Source organism: Puma concolor, chromosome E4, assembly GCF_028749965.1.
Source record: "Puma concolor isolate L17-30 chromosome E4, mPumCon1.1.hap2, whole genome shotgun sequence".
Taxonomy (NCBI): Eukaryota; Metazoa; Chordata; class Mammalia; order Carnivora; family Felidae; genus Puma; species Puma concolor.
This window is the reverse complement of record NC_141683.1, coordinates 61,229,829-61,250,190: the sequence shown is the minus strand read 5'-3', so window position 1 is coordinate 61,250,190 and position 20,362 is coordinate 61,229,829. Positions and strand designations below refer to the sequence as shown.

At 39.1% G+C, this 20,362-nt stretch overlaps 1 protein-coding gene across 1 annotated transcript in view; it reads right to left on the bottom strand.

The window, feature by feature from the left end:
* FMN2 (formin 2) overlaps positions 1–20,362 on the bottom strand; it is a 399,417-nt gene that overhangs the window by 17,729 nt on the left and 361,326 nt on the right. The window contains exon 16 of the mRNA XM_086694490.1: positions 20,139–20,288. Coding sequence (XP_086550616.1) covers positions 20,139–20,288 — 150 coding nt within the window. The remainder of the gene's footprint in view (positions 1–20,138; positions 20,289–20,362) is intronic.

Sequence of the window (20,362 nt, the reverse complement as noted above, 5' to 3'; positions counted from 1 at the left end):
ATTGCTTGTTCTAGTTTCGAGAAGAATGCTGGTGCAATTTTGATTGGGATTGCATTGAATGTGTAGATAGCTTTGGGTAGTATTGACATTTTGACAATATTTATTCTTCCAATCCATGAGCAGGGAATGTCTTTCCATTTCTTTAAATCTTCTTCAATTACCTTCATAAGCTTTCTATAGTTTTCAGCATACAGATCCTTTACATCTTTGGTTAGATTGATTCCTAGGTATTTTATGCTTCTTGGTGCAATTGTGAATGGGATCAGTTTCTTTATTTGTCTTTCTGTTGCTTCATTGTTAGTGTATAAGAATGCAACTGATTTCTGTACATTGATTTTGTATCCTGCAACTTTGCTGAATTCATGTATCAGTTCTAAGCAGACTTTTGGTGGAGTCTATCGGATTTTCCATGTATAATATCATGTCATCTGCAAAGAGCGAAAGCTTGACTTCATCTTTGCCAATTTTGACGCCTTTGATTTCCTTTTGTTGTCTGATTGCTGATGCTAGAACTTCCAGCACTATGTTAAACAACAGCGGTGAGAGTGGGCATCCCTGTCGTGTTCCTGAACTCAGGGAAAAAGCTCTCAGTTTTTCCCCGTTGAGGATGATGTTAGCTGTGGGCTTTTCATAAATGGCTTTTATGATCTTTAAGTATGTTCCTTCTATCCCGACTTTCTCAAGAGTTTTTATTAAGAAAGGGTGCTGGATTTTGTCAAAGGCCTTTTCTGCATCGATTGACAGGATCATATGGTTCTTCTCTTTTTTTTTGTTAATGTGATGTATCACGTTGATTGATTTGCGAATGTTGAACCAGCCCTGCATCCCAGGAATGAATCCCACTTGATCATGGTGAATAATTCTTTTTTTTTTTTTTTTTTTTTTTTTTTTTTTTTTTTTAAATTTTTTTTCAACGTTTATTTATTTTTGGGACAGAGAGAGACAGAGCATGAACGGGGGAGGGGCAGAGAGAGAGGGAGACACAGAATCGGAAACAGGCTCCAGGCTCCGAGCCATCAGCCCAGAGCCCGACGCGGGGCTCGAACTCACGGACCGCGAGATCGTGACCTGGCTGAAGTCGGACGCTTAACCGACTGCGCCACCCAGGCGCCCCGAATAATTCTTTTTATATGCCGTTGAATTCGATTTGCTAGTATCTTATTGAGAATTTTGGCATCCATATTCATCAGGGATATTGGCCTGTAGTTCTCTTTTTTTACTGGGTCTCTGTCTGGTTTAGGAATCAAAGTAATACTGGCTTCATAGAATGAGTCTGGAAGTTTTCCTTCCCTTTCTATTTCTTGGAATAGCTTGAGAAGGATAGGTATTATCTCTGCTTTAAACGTCTGGTAGAACTCCCCTGGGAAGCCATCTGGTCCTGGACTCTTATTTGTTGGGAGATTTTTGATAACCGATTCAATTTCTTCGCTGGTTATGGGTCTGTTCAAGCTTTCTATTTCCTCCTGATTGAGTTTTGGAAGAGTGTGGGTGTTCAGGAATTTGTCCATTTCTTCCAGGTTGTCCAATTTGTTGGCATATAATTTTTCATAGTATTCCCTGATAATTGTTTGTATCTCTGAGGGATTGGTTGTAATCATTCCATTTTCATTCATGATTTTATCTATTTGGGTCATCTCCCTTTTCTTTTTGAGAAGCCTGGCTAGAGGTTTGTCAATTTTGTTTATTTTTTCAAAAAACTAACTCTTGGTTTCATTGATCTGCTCTACAGTTTTTTTAGATTCTATATTGTTTATTTCTGCTCTGATCTTTATTATTTCTCTTCTTCTGCTGGGTTTAGGCTGCCTTTGCTGTTCTGCTTCTATTTCCTTTAGGTGTGCTGTTAGATTTTGTATTTGGGATTTTTCTTGTTTCTGGAGATAGGCCTGGATTGCAATGTATTTTCCTCTCAGGACTGCCTTTGCTGCGTCCCAAAGCGTTTGGATTGTTGTATTTTCATTTTCGTTTGTTTCCATATATTTTTAAATTTCTTCTCTAATTGCCTGGTTGACCCACTCATTCGTGAGTAGGGTGTTCTTTAACCTCCATGCTTTTGGAGGTTTTCCAGACTTTTTTCTGTGGTTGATTTCAAGCTTCATAGCGTTGTGGTCTGAAAGTATGCATGGTATGATTTCAATTCTTGTAAACTTATGAAGGGCTGTTTTGTGACCCAGTATATGATCTATCTTGGAGAATGTTCCATGTGCACTCGAGAAGAAAGTATATTCTGTTGCTTTGGGATGCAGAGTTCTAAATATATCTGTCAAGTCCATCTGATCCAATGTCTCATTCAGGGCCCTTGTTTCTTTATTGATCGTGTGTCTAGATGATCTATCCATTTCTGTAAGTGGGGTGTTAAAGTCCCCTGCAATTACCACATTCTTATCAATAAGGTTGCTTGTGTTTATGAGTAATTGTTTTATATATTTGGGCGCTCCGGTATTCGGCGCATAGACATTTATAATTGTTAGCTCTTCCTGATGGATAGACCCTGTCACTATTATATAATGTCCTTCTTCATCTCTTGTTACAGCCTTTAATTTAAAGTCTAGTTTGTCTGATATAAGTATGGCTACTCCAGCTTTCTTTTGGCTTCCAGTAGCATGATAAATAGTTCTCCATCCCCTCACTCTCAATCTAAAGGTGTCCTCAGGTCTAAAATGAGTCTCTTGTAGACAGCAAATAGATGGGTCTTGTTTTTTTATCCATTCTGATACCCTCTGTCTTTTGGTTGGCGCATTTAATCCATTTACATTCAGTGTTATTATAGAAAGATATGGGTTTAGAGTCATTGTGATGTCTGTATGTTTTATGCTTGTAGTGATGTCTCTGGTACTTTGTCTCACAGGGTCCCCCTTAGGATCTCTTGTAGGGCTGGTTTAGTGGTGACAAATTCCTTCAGTTTTTGTTTGTTTGGGAAGACCTTTATCTCTCCTTCGATTCTAAATGACAGATTTGCTGGATAAAGGATTCTCGGCTGCATATTTTTTCTGTCTAGCACACTGAAAATCTCGTGCCAATTCTTTCTGGCCTGCCAAGTTTCAAAAGAGAGATCAGTCACGAGTCTTATAGGTCTCCCTTTATATGTGAGGGCATGTTTACCCCTTGCTGCTTTCAGAATTTTCTCTTTATCCTTGTATTTTGCCAGTTTCACTATGATATGTCGTGCAGAAGATCGATTCAAGTTACGTCTGAAGGGAGTTCTCTGTGCCTCTTGGATTTCAATGCCTTTTTCCTTCCCTAGTTCAGGGAAGTTCTCAGCTATTATTTCTTCAAGTACCCCTTCAGCACCTTTCCCTCTCTCTTCCTCCTCTGGGATACCAATGATGCGTATATTATTTCTTTTTAGTGTATCACTTAGTTCTCTAATTTTCCCCTCATATTCCTGGATTTTTTTATCCCTCTTTTTCTCAGCTTCCTCTTTTTCCATAACTTTATCTTCTAGTTCACCTATTCTCTCCTCTGCCTCTTCAATCCGAGCCGTGGTGGTTTCCATTTTGTTATGCATTTCGTTTAAAGCGTTTTTCAGCTCCTCGTGACTGTTCCTTAGTCCCTTGATCTCTGTAGCAAGAGATTCTCTGCTGTCAGCTATACTGTTTTCAAGCCCAGCGATTAATTTTATGACTATTATTCTAAATTCACTTTCTGTTATATTATTTAAATCCTTTTTGATCAGCTCATTAGCTGTTGTTATTTCCTGGAGATTCTTCTGAGGGGAATTCTTCCGCTTGGTCATTTTGGATAGTCCCTGGCGTGGTGAGGACCTGCAGGGCACTTCCCCTGTGCTGTGGTGTATAACTGGAGTTGGTGGGCGGAGCCGCAGTCAGACCTGATGTCTGCTCCCAGCCCACCGCTGGGGCCACAGTCAGACTGGTGCGTGCCTTCTCTTCCCCTCTCCTAGGGGCGGGATTCACTGTGGGGTGGGGTGGTCTGTCTGGGCTACTTGCACACTGCCAGGCTTGTGATGCTGGGGATCTGGCGTCTTAGCTGGGGTGGGTAGGCAAGGTGCACAGGGGCAGGAGGGGCAGGCTTAGCTTGCTTCTCCTTAGGTGATCCACTTCAGGAGGGGCCCTGTGGCAGCAAGAGGGAGTCAGATCCGCTGCCGGAGGTTTGGCTCCGCAGAAGCGCAGAGTTGGGTGTTTGCGCGGAGCGAGCAAGTTCCCTGGCAGGAACTGGTTCTCTTTGGGATTTTGGCTGGGGGATGGGCGGGGAAGATGGCGCTGGCGAGCGCCTTTGTTCCCCACCAAACTGAGCTCTGTCGTCCGGGGGCTCAGCAGCTCTCCTTCCCTTTGTCCTCCAGCCTTCCCGCTTTCTGAGCAGAGCTGTTAACTTATGACTTCCCAGACGCTAAGTCGCGCTTGCTGTCGGAACACAGTCCGTCAGGCCCCTCCACTTTTTGCAAGCCAGACTCGGGGGCTCTGCTTGGCCGGCGAGCTGCCCCTCCGCCCCAGCTCCCTCCCGCCAGTCCGTGGAGCGCGCACCGCCTCGCCGCCCTTCCTACCCTCTTCCGTGGGCCTCTCGTCTGCGCTTGGCTCCGGCGACTCCGTTCTGCTCGAAAACGGAGTTTTAAATAGTCCAACTAGGAAATTTATTCTAGAGCACAAAAGGTGAAGGGTATGGCCTTGCTAATACTGGAAGTATTAAGAAGTTAAATCAGTTGTGTAAATCATGGTGCCAGTAAGGGCACAGATGGAATAACAGACGATGTGGCCTAGGCTGGATGGGAAGCTATATGAATGCATGGATGGATGGATGGATGGATGGATGAGTCAGAAAAGTCCAAAGAGATTCTAGAACAGTTAAAAGAACCAGGAATATTAATTATGTCAGCATCTTCCTAGAAACCTTAAATATTTGAAGACAATTACATAGACAAGGGATTGGATTTATTTGTGTGGTTCTAGGAAGAGTAGAATTAGGGCCAGTGAGTACAGCCAGTCAGCCAGATATCTGTTCATTTTGTAATCCTTTATCCGATCCCCCTCAGGCTAGATGGGTTACAGAATTCAGAACCTTTCTAATTTCAGACAGAAATATGGTATATAACACTATCCGGTTGGGTCAGATATAGCATGGAGTAATCAAACATGTTAATATTTCTGTAGTAAACATATGAACATTCATACTAAATGGGATGAATAAAGACTATATATAAATAGTCCATGTAAGTTGAGTTTGTCACAAACTTATGAAAAAAAATGTTTGGTTTCAGAGGTGTTTTGGATCTCCAAATTGTAGAAAAGGGATTATAGCTCTGGACTATAAAATTATAAATAAAACTGTATCTGTTATAATACTTGTTCTCAATGTTTATGAACTCCATTATTCCTATTAGGGAATTCTTTAAACCCTCAGGTGGAAAATAGGAAATGGCCATTAATAATTAAGAATTTGGATGTGAACACTTAATTCTTAACTTTTATTTGATCAGCATCATTAGGAAATTTGTTTTTAATAACTACTCACAAATGGTAAAATATATACTTTATGGGAGTCAGTATATTTTTTTTTTCTTTTCTACATGGTCCACCAGCTTTCTGATGGTCATGTTCTCACCTTTCTTAAGCTACGAGGTTGTGCATGGTCCTTGAATCTCAGGTGAATGTTTGAGACACAATAAGAGACCATAACCAGCAGTAAAGTATTCTGTGAGTCCTTTGTCTTTTTCTTCATTAACAATAGATGAAGTAGGGAGCTTTAAAACATAGGAGCCAATTTAAGCTTTCTTCGTAATAACATCATTTTCACTTACTTGGATTTGTATTTTTTCCTGAATGGTTATGTGTGACTTCCAATAATGCCCCATCCATCCATCTGCTTGCCTGCCCATCCATCTGTTCAGCCATCCAGCCATTTACCCATGATATTAAAATAACAATTACCTTTCTGTCTTATTCTCTAATTAGTCCGTAATGTCATCATTACCTATCTTTAAGTTCTTACTTTAGTACTCTGTACAATGGTTCTTTTATTTCACCTTTGTAAAATGAAAACATTAAAAAATAATCAAAGGCTATAGGAAATAAACCCATGTACCAACTCAGTATGGAATTAAAAGGGCTCCTGCCCTAAAAAAAACACATGGATTTAAGAATACATTAATATCCACAACCAGAATAACTTTTTAAATGAAAGCTTTTAAGTTATCTGTGAGCATCTGAAATTCTCTTAACTGCTAAAATACACTGTTTCCAACTATTCTTCAACTTATTTACCTCCTCCATACATTTGGAAAACTTTAATGTGGCCAAATAGAATTTTGTTAAACTTTCCTAAAACGTTTACCCCTAGGCCATAGGAATTCAAACCAAAGAGGTTAATTTTTAAAAATACTTTTATCTCATAAAGTTAAGATCAACTATGGATATGCTTTTATTTCTGATGTTTTATCCTTGCAAAATATGTGTTGCCTAAATGTATAATGATAATTAGATTTTTTAAATTTTATTTATTATTTTTTTAAGTTTACTTATTTATTTTGAGAAAGAACATGTGCAAGTGGGGGAGGCGAGAGAGAGAGAGAGAGAGAATCCTAAGCAGGCTCCATACTGTCAGCATGGAGCCTGATACAGGACTCAATCTCACGAAACATGAGATCATGACCTGAGCTGAAGTTAAGAGTCAGACACTTAACCGATTGAGCCACCCAGGCACCCTGATAATTATAATATTTTAAAGATTAAAGACTTAGTACTGCTATTCCTTTCCTTTTCTGTACCCAACAAATTTTAGAGGTTGATCTCTACACACTTTTGTGACAAATTAAAGTTTAGAGGACTAGAGAGTCTCACATGCAAACTTCTATTTCTGGCTATTTTAAATTCTAAATAAAGGTCTCTGATTCTGATAACAATTCTGATCTGTGGTTTTCTCCCACACCACCAAGCAATTTATTCAATTCTGACACAGAGATAGCATCAGATCCCACAGGTTGAGGCTCAGCCCCATAAGACTGCATGCCCCCCACCCCCATCCCTGCCTCACTTCAGATGTCTATAGCAAGAGCTGGTTACCACCTGTGTTTCTGACCCATGAGCTACAGATGGAAGGTTCCAACAACCCCCTCCTTGGGTTCAATTAATTTGCTAGAACAGCTCATGTAGCTCAAAGAAATATTTACTTACTAGATCACCAGTTTATTATAAAAGGAAGTAATTCAGGAGAGCCTGATGGAAAAGATGCATAAGGCAAAGTAGGTGGGTCCTGTGGGATTTTCGGAAGGCTTTATTACATAGGTGTGGTTGATTAAATAATTGGCCATTGGTGGCTGACGCAGTTCCTCTTCTCTTGTCAGAGGCCAGGGGATGGGATGGAAAGTTCCAACACTCTGATCACAGGATTGGTTCCCTGGCCATCTTTAGGTGACCTAGGGGCTTTCCAAAAGTCACCCTATCACATAACAGAAGACATCTTCATAACTCTCATCACTTGGGAAATCCCAAGAGTTTTACAAACTCTGTGTCAAACACTTGGCTGAAGACCAAATGTGTATTTCTTATTACAAACCACAATATTGCAATGCCTGTAAGACATGGATATTCAACATATTCTTTTGAAAAAGAGTGAATGTCTACATGATGTAACTTAATTTTATGTTTTGTTATTTTTCAAAGTGATGGCAAATGCAGCCTAACCTTAAATGTCCATATTATAAAACAATAGAGAAATATTAATAGGGCTTAAATATATGGAATAAAGTACTAATTCATTAATAGGACTCTAGAGTACTCTGTTTATTAAAAAAAAAAAACCAAAACCTAAAAATGTTGCATTTATATCATGTCTAATTACTGGGTTCTGCTACACATGATTATGACACAAGATCACCCCGACGGAATACTAAGTCAAGGATGCTACTGCCCCAGTTCTCCTAAGTTGGTGGAGATGAGGGCCATCTTTGGGTTAATGGAACTCAGGAGATCAGGCCCTCTCTAATATGACAGCCACCTTTACCTCCAGGGCACTCTCCCATCATCTCATCTCCCAACAACTCTCCAGAAGCACCCCAAGGCAGAGTAACATCGTGAAACCCAGGAAGAGGTGGTAGTGACCTCATGACTGCGGGTCCACTCGGCTTGCCGCAAAACAGCTATGGCCTCCACTCACACACCTAGAATTCTGTCCTCATGGAGACTTTCTGAAAATCATTACTTCATTATAAAAAGCCAGAAAGCTTGAATCTGCCTAAGTATCCAAAGGACCGGGCAGGCCTACTTCCTGACTGCACAGGATACCTCCATTCTCCTCTGAACCTTAGTCTTTACTTTGCCAAGTATAACCATCAGTGAATTCCGTACAATGCAGTAGCGGACGCAGCTCAGGGTTGGAGAGGACGGTGTGCCCTTTCTGTAAATGCAGAAGTGGCATGACCTATGTAAGGCACAGCTATTCAAACAGGACTTTATATAGCTCAGCATCAAGTTTTAAATCATTCAAGGAAGGAATCTGTAAGGACACATACCAGCCTTTCTCCAGAGAGAGATCAATGAACTGTGGAGACATGTTGGCCAGGAATACTTTCTTTCATCTAGATTTAGAGTGTGACCCACGGGTACCAGTCTAACTGTTATTCCTAAAGGAAAGAGCAGTCTTTATAATCAATTGGAGGTGGAACATGGCCAGGGCTGCATGGGAGAGGATGGAGAGAAAGCTGATGGATTATTTAGAGCGTGTTTAACATTATTCAACACGATAAAATGACAGATGAACTTGATTAAATAAAGTTTTCAAGCTTAGAAAGACATCCAAGGCATCAAGGATCCTAAATGTTTTATTATAGATCTTACCCAGGAGACAAAAGCAAACTAAATCCAAATGGGATGAAATAAAATAAAAATGCTCATAGGTTTCATGTAAGACAACGTTCAGAAAGAGTGAGCACACAAAACTTTGTGTATCTATATACTGATAATATCATAGTTATAATTAGAAAACCTAAATTGCAAAAAAGAATACCATTTCTGGAGTTATATTTAGGTATAATGCAATTTCCTTTTTTTTTTTTTTTTTTTTTGGTCCACTAATATTACTAGTCTTAAAAATTGCAAAACCATAGGGGCACCTGGGTGGCTTAGTGAGTTAAGTGCTTGACTCTGGGTTTCGGTTCAGGTCATGATCTGGCAGTTTGTGGGTTCAGGCCCCATGTCTGACTCCACGCTGCCGATGAAGAGCCTACTTAGGATTCTCTCCCTCTCTGTCTGTCCCTCTGCTCACTCTTTCTCAAAAACAAATAAACTTTAAAGAATTGCAAAATCATAGCTCCTAAAACTCCAAGAGCATTAGAATTGGATATGAAATTATAATGTACATAAAATATTATGTATATACAATAATCTAAATGATGATTATGATGATTTATGATTTAAAGGTCCTTTTAAGGAGGAATAAATTGTAAACAACAGCTTTCTTTTCTTTTTTTTTTTTTTTTACAATTTTTTTAACGTTTATCTATTTTTGAGAGACAGAGTGTAAGCTGGGGAGGGGCAGAGAGAGAGGGAGACACAGAATCCGAAGCAGGCTCCAGGCTCTGAACGTCAGCACGGAGCCCGACGTGGGGCTCGTGAGATCATGACCTGAGCTGAAGTCGGATGCTTAAGCGACTGAGCCGCCCAGCACCCCCACCAACAGCTTTCTATATAAACCAAAGAACCCAAGCTTATTATACCAACTTGCCATGATGATTGTTCAATCAATAGATACTTGAATTGACTGGAAATGCCAATATCCAAGATCACATTATAATTCTACAGCTAGTTCTTTGGCATCAACATGGTTAGTCTTCACTGAGTGCCCACCGATCAGGAAGTACCCTATTATTTCTTCATCAAAAAAGTGCCTTCTTTCCCTGGGCTCAGATTCCATTCATGAACTAGTAGTTGCTCATGGTTCAAACTGCAAAGCGCCAACTGTTTATGACAAGCAGAAACAAACACCCTGAGCAGCACGTTGGCCAGAAGGCCTGTGGACTGGGGTCCTGAATGAGCGCCCCAAAAGGCAAGAGAAGGACTAGGGCCATTACAGTGAGAGGGTGAAGGTTTAATTAGAAATGAGGCTTTACCCCACAGTAAACACAGACAAATTTCTTTCCCTTTTATTTTCATTTATTTTAACCATTTATTATATCCCCTATTTTTTGTATTTATCACTTCTTTATCAGAAATACAGGCTGAGAAAACTTGACAATATGACTCCTATATAGATAAGATTTGAAAATGTTTATTTACAATAGATGAATAACTTCAAAATACATACACACATATACATACATAATATCTAATACATTGTGTGTATTTTTTAAAATTTTTTATTTTAAGTATGTTCCACGCCCAAAGTGGGGCTTGAACTCATGACCCTGAGATCAAGAGCTGCATGCTCTACTGACTGAGCCAGCCAGACACCCCATGTTGTGTGTATTTTTAACATGGCTTATGATTTCCTGAAATGGGTTTACACGGGAAAAGCACTGACCCATTTCATCATTATAGAGTCAAGCTATTATAAACTCATCATCTGAATTAATGGGGATCTTTTTGATTTTGGAATGAGCTATGCAATTTCTTTTTTTTTTTTTTCACAGTTTTTACCAGCAGATTTATCTCTCAAATTTTGATTTATGTAATATTCATGTTCACAGTTAAAAGATTTGTTTTCCATGAATACATACTGAACTCTAAGGGCATAGGGGATAGATAGCCCAAGAGTGTACCAAGAAGGAAGACAAAGGAACTTTTTTGTTAGGACTTCAAAGCAATCAGCAACTTAAACAGATCACCGAAGGTGGTGAGCACATCCAATTGTGGTCTGTTTTTATGCTTAGAACTCTAATGTGAGAATTCTACTTATCTTAAAAAAAAACAACAGCTTTACTGGGGTGCCTGATTGGCTCAGTTGGTTAAGCTTCTGACTTCGGCTCAGGTCACGATCTCACAGCTTGTGAGCTCCAGCCTCCTGTAGGGCTCCGTGCTGACAACACAGAACCTGGAGCCTTCTTCAGATCCTTTTCCCATCTCTCTCTGCCCCTCTACCACTCATATGTGCTCGCATGTGTATACATACACACACACACACACACACACACACACACACACACACACCACACACTTTCTCTCTCAAATATAAATAAACATTTTTTAAAAAGCTTTACTGAGATATCATTAGCATACTATAAAATTTGGCCACTTAAAGTGGACAATTCAATGTTTCTTTTAGTATATTCACAGGGTTGTGCAGCCATCTAATTTTAGAACATTCCATATTCCCAAAAGAAACGTCACTCGCCGTCCCTCCACACACCACTCTCCCCTCAACCCCCAACACAGCTAATCTACTTGCAGATCCTATATATTTGCCAATTCTGGACATTTCATATAAGTCAAATCATACAATATATAGTCTTTTGTGACTGTCTTCTTTCACTTAGCCTAATATTTTCAAGGTTCACCCACAGTACAGCATTTATCAGTGCTTCATTTCTTTTCATTGCCAAATAATATTCCATTGTAATATTCACATTTTATTTATCTACTCATCAGTTGATGGACATTTGAGTTGTTTCCATCTTTTGGATATTATGAATAATGCTGCCATGACCACATGTGCAAAAGTGTTTGTGTGGGCGTATGCTTCTACTTCTCTTCGGTATAAACATAGGAGGGAGTTGCTGGGTCCCGTGGTAACTCTGCGTTTAAACTTCTGAGGGGATGCTTGACTGTTTTCCAAAGTGGCTGCAGTATTCTACATTGCTGCCAGCAACGTGAGACTCTCACAGGTACCCTCATCTCCCCCAACACTTGTTATTGTCCACCTTTTTCTCGCCATCCTAGTGGGCATGTCTCTGTGGTTTTAATTTACATTTCCGTGATGGCTAATGATACAGGGCACCTTTTCATATGTTTATTGGCCATTATAGTTACTTTCTGAAGACCATTCTCCATCTGCTCCCTACAAAGACACTGAATAGTACCTAATTTTTTTGTATGTCCTATATAAAAATACATATTCTTAAATTCCTTCAATACTGATCTCCATTCTTGGTTCCCTCCACACATACCTCTTACCCTCCATTACACACACACACACACACACACACACATATACACACACATACACACACGCACTCAGCACATGCTTTCACAACTGATTCCTTTTAAAATTGGATTTGGTGCTTTATCACGGTTGCTTCTAAATCTTAACCAGACTTCAGCAGCAAAACCAACTAAGTTAATTGCTATTTGTCAAACAAAATAACTACCAGCATGTCTTGGTCTAACCTTTGCTTCAAATCTTTTGTAGAGACCAATACCTAAAACACTGCGGAGACAATCTCTTCCATCTTTACCTCTCATGACTAGTCTCTGATTATCCATTATTTACTTTAGAATTCCAAACTCTTAAGAAGCACTTTCCATTTCTCTAAAACCTCATTTGCACTACTGGGAACAGAGGTGGTGTCAGAGTGGAATCCTGAAGCAAAGCAGGTGGAATTCTTTGTTTGAAGAGGTCAGAGTCAGCATGGAGAATATCATAGTGGGAATGAACTGCGGGAGCCTCTTGCTTCTTACATTTTTCACTATTTTAAAAATCCAGGCTCTCGTAGAAGCCCACACAAACCTAAGAATTTGTTAATTTGATATTGTACAAATCTAACGTATCTAGACCTCCTCATCCACTAGATTATAATCGTGACATTGTTTGAGAATATCCTAACGAAACTTAAAGTGACCCCTTAAAAATACCATCTTGCTTATAAAGGAACAGCTTGTGTAAGAATTGTTTTCAGCCCATATAAGCTACATGATGTTATTTTTTCATGGGCAATTTAAAATATCTACTCCATGACGTAATTTTGATCCAAAATGGTTTCACTACAAACTTTGCTAGGACATCAAAAAATATTTTTAGCAAATGCTGAAGAAAAATTAATAATTGCTCAGTTAACTTCACAAGCCTTTACAAACTTACTGGAAGGTACAACAATGTTTATTTAAATCCTTTTTAAAGCAAAAATATCTTTGGACGAGCTACTTTCTTGGCTTGGTCCTGATTCTCTGATGGGGAGCTGGAACCAGAAACTCTAAGGGTGAGTTTCTTCCGGTTTTTAACATGAGGCTTTTGAGAAAGGTTTCTCCAAGATTTAAAAAACATCTCTTGGAACATGGCAAGGACAAGAAATGTGAAGATCTTTTTCATAATGTTGACCTTATGATTTTAAATAATTCTTGGAGAGCAAAGTTTTAGAAAGTATATTTCTGATATCCAGGGGGTCACATCTTTTTCCCCAACCTTGTCTTTGGAAATCATTTTAAGATAGAAAGGGAAAGTTTGCATTCTTGATCTCTAACATCCTGGCTAACACCAACTTGTCTTATATGAGCTAACTTATATGAGCTTAGACTTACAATTTTCTGACCCTCTATAGCTGGTACAGGCTGCAACATGCAAATAGCAAGTTCTTATTACATGAATCACATCAGGTTATTCTTTTTTTAAAAAACCCTTTTTGATGACTTTCTATTGCGCGCACAGTAAGAGTCAATCTCTTACCATGATCTCCAAGAGACTAAATGATCAGGCCCCTGCCTATCCATCAAATTCATCTAATGACCTTCATCTTTCTTGGAGTGCACCCAATCTTTTTTGCCATGTTGTCTGGAACTTCCTACATCTCTGCCTGGCAGGGTCACACACAATGTTGCCCCTTACCACCCTGCCCTTTCACATAGCTGCTACCTCAAATTCTTTAGGTATCAATATAAATGTTGCCTCTTCGAAAAGGCTTCCTCTTACCACATTTTAAGGCACATCTTCAAACATGGTTCATTATTTTCCTCATGTTACTTATTTCAACCTGCAATTTAAAACTGTGTTTGCTTTTTTATTGTCTGCTTCTCTACTAAAGTGTAAGATCCATACAGCCAGCAAAATTGCACAGCACACAGGACATAAATAATTTTGAATAACTAATAAATAAATGAATCATCTATTATGTCTTAATGCATATTAATTACTCCTTTGGCGAATATAGATCACCTTCCCTATACATTCTCAGGCTCCATTAGCCACAATTCTGACTCTTGTCAATTGTTGTACTAAAGCTTCTGCTATAGAAAGTCAGAAGTAGGAAGAGAATTTCCTTATGTGTTGTTTCTCTAGACATTGTTGCCTGAGTTAAAGGAGAAAATGGTTGGCCAAATTTATTTAATGCTGCACTGCAACAATGCAGCAAAAGAGGCAATTTCACTTAGGTATCCAACAAATACATGATTACATAACAATAAACCTTCTTTCCTTAACTCCATTCTTCAGGTGTATTTTTCAAATACTTTGAAAATGGTCACTTTCTTCTACCCTAATAACCTCGTACTTAAATCTGAACATATAGCTCACTTAAATATAAATTATGGAAACAGGAATGTTAACATGGCATGAAGTGCTCTCCAATTTAATGCATAACCTTCTAAAGCCAAGCATTCAAATCCTTTTCCTCTAATTACAAATTTCAGCTGGGCAGAAACCAGACTTGATTGCCACATGCTTGTGCAATTAGAGGAGTAGTTATCCTTTCTCCTGGTTCATCAAAGACTACCTGTCTCAAAATAAAATAAACCAGTAAATTAAGTTAGACAACATTTTAAACACAACCCTTACTAATGCCACAACTGATTTATTAAATTCAAATGTCTTAAGCCAACTAAAAATAAGATTATGATAGGCCACACTGCACGCTATGGTGTTGGAGGCCCAGTTGCCTAGAATGACCTTACTTCCATGGGCTGCCTGTGAAAATCCATCCCTACCTCCAAACTCCCTGTTAAAAGTCCTCTGGACAGAATTAACCCTTCACCCCTGCCCCCAGTTTCTCTACCACATATACCACCACACCCATGCTAGGCTTTAGGTCAACGAAGACAGGACCTTCAGCACATGGACATGAATGTCTCCCGTGCATAGTAAAAACTCCATATGGAAGGAGAGGATACTCACAAATAGCTTCACATAGTTATACAGCTGAAGCCTGCCTAAAAACTGAATTCCGCATACAACAGAGCAAAGTGGGAAGTGAAGTTGTTTTGGGCCCCATTGTCTTCTCCCAGGACCACAGTCCCATCAGGGTCAAAAAGCACATGTATTCCCAATCAATCTGTGCTTCTTTCCTCTAATTAATATAGTTCTTGTTGTCCAAGCTCCACAGGGCCTCATTGATGGCAAGGTAACACTGATGCTACTGTCTTCCTGAAAATAAGAGATAAGGACTGTCCGTTTCCTGACATATTAGCAATACGCTCTGTGAGGCCTTTAGGGAGATGCTTGGCAAAGTAAATACTGGTTTATTCCCCCATCTTCTGGAGACATCCAAGCTCAATTTTTTCAATTATTTTTCACATATTTTGTGCTGCTCCGTGATAACAAGTCTAGATTTCTTACTGACAATTGTATATGCCTACTTCCAAGTATATATATAAAAAAACACTTTTTCTAAATCATGACAAAACTAACAGGTCAGTTGTCTAAGAGCATCAAAACAGGAATTCCTTTGTGTATCATGATGAAAATAGGAGGGATAGACTGTGTGAACATTCTCAAACAAAAGTTCACCCTTCGACTCAGAATCAAGATGTTTTACCTACCCAAAAACTGAGTCACAAAAATGCCTTGTATTTAATGAATATGTTCTTGAGACGCTTAACATGCCTTATCAATATGTTACAAGCACCTTATAGATAGTCATGATCAGGATATCATTTATATTAAATGATGGAGAAACATCCATTGAGCATTTGGCGTATAGACACTGTGCTATATACTCTAAATATATTATCTCATTTAGTCTACACAAGAACACTGCAAAACAATAAGGTATTGTTAACTCCATTTTTGCAGTTTTGGAAACTATGACTTTCTATGACTAGGCTGTTAAGTGAAAGAGCTAACTCAAAAATCCTCATGTGTTCCAAACCCCATCAATTAGAAAGAGAGCAGACCTTTTTGAGACCTTTCACAGATGTGTAGAAATTCACCATTTCTAGAAATATATTTACTTACGCATATGAGTCATCAGGACAGAGCCAGAAAATACAAAGTTACTACCACTCTATACTCAGAACCAAATAGAAATGATGGGATAAGAAACATTTTTTACAGGCCGAACAACCTTAAAGATATTATTCCATCTATGAATTCCAAATTAGATGAAGGAAAACTGGATCAGAAAGCAAACATTCAATCACATTATAAAACCATTGTTCGGATTTTTTCTACCGTGCTAAGACATTCTGCTAATTATACAGATTGTTTTTAAAGGCTTAATAAATTTGGGGTAGTATATTTAATCTTTTGGAAACTGTTCTTCTCTAACTCCAGTGACTGCGGTGAAGGAAACTGTCAATCATGGCACCCCTCCTCTCTGCCTGTACAACCGGGTCTGTGAACTATTTTACTAACTACGGTACCCCACGCCTGATCCAGAGTTGGGCACAGCTCATCTGGAGTTCTTCCTTGGAATTATTCTAGATGCTGCAGAGTGCTCTCACCTACTGGGTTGTGAGAATGTGAGTCATGCCTATGACCTATGGTCATGGGACCACCCTTAAATAAACAGCCTTGCTTGGAAACTAGACTAAACCACAGAGAGTGGTGGCAGGGGAATGAGAGGGCGAGAGCATGAGAGAAAGAGAGAAACAGAGAGAGGATAAGGAAGGAGGAGGAGGAAGAAGAGGAAAGAGGATATTTAAGAAGACAGATAGTGAGGGACAAACACAGACATACCTGGCTAACCCCCCCAGACTGCAGGTAAAATTTCTGTATTCAGAAATCTACACACAAGCTCCATCCCTGCCCTTCTGTGGTTTGACTGTCTAAACAAAGTTTCTCCTTTTGTTTAAGGTTTTTTGAGATGTTTTTCTACTTGTAATGATAAACTTACGCTATGTAAGAAAGCATGTTCATTACTTCATAAGCAAATTCCTATTCCTGTGTCTGTGTCAAATACAACGATGCAACGAGTCAAATCGGCAAATATTTATGGAGACCGTAAGTGGGAAAAGGCATTGTGGCTTAGTGACAGTGAGAGCTACATCAAAAATGAAGACACAAAACATCTCTTTGGTAAATAAAGACTAAAATGCAAATACCACAATAGTTAACGGTATAAAATAAAAACAGACACACCATTAGGCATTATCAATGTATGAAATTGACTGAATAAAATATGCAGGTAATAAATACAGGGTACCAAGGAGGAACAATCAGGTTAGAAAACAACACTCCATTTTAAGCCTCTGTCGTGCTATGTGAAGTTCTACTCTGAATGACACAGACTGAACCAGCAGTGTAACACCCTTAACTGACCACATCCCGTTTCCTATCAATGTCTGAGGGTATGAAGCATTCCTAAAATATCCTTCTATTTATCTACAGAAAATATGATACAAGGCTTACCCCAGGACAAGGCTGGCTTCATGGGTGTTGTTTGTGCACTTTTGGAAGTGCTCTGTGCTTGGTTCAATGCTTTGCTGTCTTGAAATTTTTAAATAACTTTTATAACAAGGGGCCCCACATTTTAATTTTGTACTGTTTCCTGGAAATTGTGTCACTGGTCCTATACTAATGAAAGAGACACATTTTCTACAAGTGAGTCAGACCAATGGTCTTCCTTATCAAAACAACAGCATTTGCCGGGTAGGATAATATATTTCGGAAGTTAAAGGGCAAAGAAGCACTCACTCACTAGCCTCATATACCTTAACCTTCTATTAAAAGCAAATTATTTTGAAAAAATGAGAAGTCTGCAGTGAAGAGCAGTTATAATCTGCCAATTCACAACACTGTCATCAAGTGGTGAGCAAAGTCACCAAATGTTGCATCAGAAAGCAAAATCATCAAGGGTTGGGTAAAAAAGCCATGGTATAGGGGCACCTGGGTGGCTCAGTCAGTTGAGCGTCTGACTCTTGGTTTCAGCTCAGGTCAAGGATCTCACAGTTCATGAGACAGCCCTATGTCCAGCTCTGTGCTGATAGTATGGAGCTTGCTCTCTCGCCCTCTCTCTCTGCCCCTCCCCTACTCTTTGGAGCACATTCTCTCCCTTTCTCTCTGTCTCTCTGTAAATAAATGAAGAGTAAAAAAAAAAAAAAAAAAAAAAAGGCCACAGTAGAGTCCTAGGGCATGACAAGCACAGGATGAAGGACAAAAGAAGCATCTGGTTCGTTTATGAGATACTTAGCGAAGAAAAGCTAGTTTGGGTCATGGTAAATGCACACAATATCACAGAACAGTGGATTGGTATCAACAGTGATCCCTAGAGACACAGCTCTACCTCATAGAGCACAGGCTAGATGAGACCGAGTATCACTGGGAAATTGTACAACTGAATTAGTCAGTCTCAACAGTTCCTCGGAGACGGCATCTCACCAGCTCCTGTAGAGGCATGCAGAGTAAAGGCAAGCTACAATGAGAGTGGGTACCTACCTTCTTGTCTCAGGATCCCTAAAAGTAGCACCATAGGACCGTGCCAGCCTTCTGAGATTTACTTATTTCTTTGATATGCTATCAGAACACCTACTCCAAAACTATAGCTCCATCCATCCTGTCTCATTGACACCTACCTCTCATCATTTCCACCCTCATTAAGGAGTCCAGCCCCAGCCATCAAACAAATGGCTATACATGGCGAAATACTCATCTGTTTGATTTGTACACTCATGTGACTGAGGTGTCGGCCCTTTTCCAGGGGAACAAGTTGACATTAGAGATGAAAAGAGGCCTGTGGCGAACCAGTGAGGGACCTGGAGGGGAGTTGTAGGTAATGTGCCGAGGTCAAAAGAAGATTCCTCTTTACAATTTTCCAAACTGACAGGCTTTGCTTAGTAATTTTTTTCTGAAAAGATAATATATAACTAAGTCTGAAGGGAATGAATGATGGTTTAAATGGGCTTGTAGTTTAGGAATTACCTCTCCTATCTATCTCACCTGTATGGACTTTTGACTAAATTGCATCTTTTATGTTAACCCATAATGATGGACTTTGAAGTAGAATACTCTCATTATCTTTAGAGTGGATGTTTAAAGTGTTTTACTTCTGTTCAAACCACTCTCTTTTTCCATCTACTATTCACTGAGGTATACTTTCTTCTATGATAAGGCTATGGCATCTAAGTGATGCATATGAGTTGGCATTCATAGCATAGTCTATGTGCTCAATAAATGCCAGCAATTAATTTCAACTGACTTAAGGATATATCAGAATCTACTTATATATGAAAACTAGGTAGATAATCATGGTTTTGTATGTAAGGAGGACAGGAAGCAGAAATTGTGGAATTTTGTGGTATGATGAACAAAGTCCCTTAGGATATAAGTTTCCTGAAGATCTAAAGCAAAGTCATTGTTAGTGCAAGGATATTGGAAAATATACTAATTCAGTATTAGGATTTGGTTTACAGGGATGATTATGTTTCTTTTCCATTCTCCCACTAGACCCAGCTATTTAGGGCTGCTGTCCTGGGAGGGCTAGCTTTCCTCCTGAATTAATATTCAATATGCCTCTATGGAATATCATAATTAGTGACAGAGACTTTATTTTATGTACTTAAGAAATTTCCCTTCATTCCTGAAAAAATTTACTTTAGGAAATGTAGTATAATTCTACAAGAATCTTGAAAGATATTTTAAAAATATTGATCATCTGTTTCTTGGTGACATTGGGCAGAAATTTTAATACAAATGGTGAAATTTCAACAATATGTCATGAATTGAGCAAAAACAAAAAGAAAATGAGTCATCTTACCTTTGTAGTCTTTGCTATTGGCCTTTTGAGGTGAGTAGGTTTATCATCTCAGCAAGGTTGTTCCACTCCACTTACATGATCTGCTTGTGTGTGGTTTCCTCATCAGAGAAGTTGTTTTACCAGACAGTGGTCCTGGCAAACCATCTCCTCAGCTATTCTCTGTAGCATCATAGCCTCTACGCCAACCCTTCTTACTCAAACTCCAAATTTTGCCAAATCTCAGCACCCTGTTAGACTTGATATTCCAGGTTGAAGGCCATCTAATTTTTCATTCAGGCTATAAAACTTGGCAACCCCAGTGGTGTCACACCTAATAAAATACCAGTTTTAAAATGCCATTGTGCAAATGAAAAAAACCTACCTTTCTTGTAGAATGAGTTTGTTCTCTTTCTTCCAAAAGTCTTTAAAGTCAGAGCTGAATTCATGCCAGATACTGAAGAAAACATTTGGGGACACTTCCTTCTCTCCAATTTTTGGTTTCATGAAGAAATAGGCTGTAGTCTCCAAAAAGCTGTCAGAGCACACACACACACAAGCATAAAAGCTATGATTACTTTCCAATATGGGATATTCTTTCTCCATCCA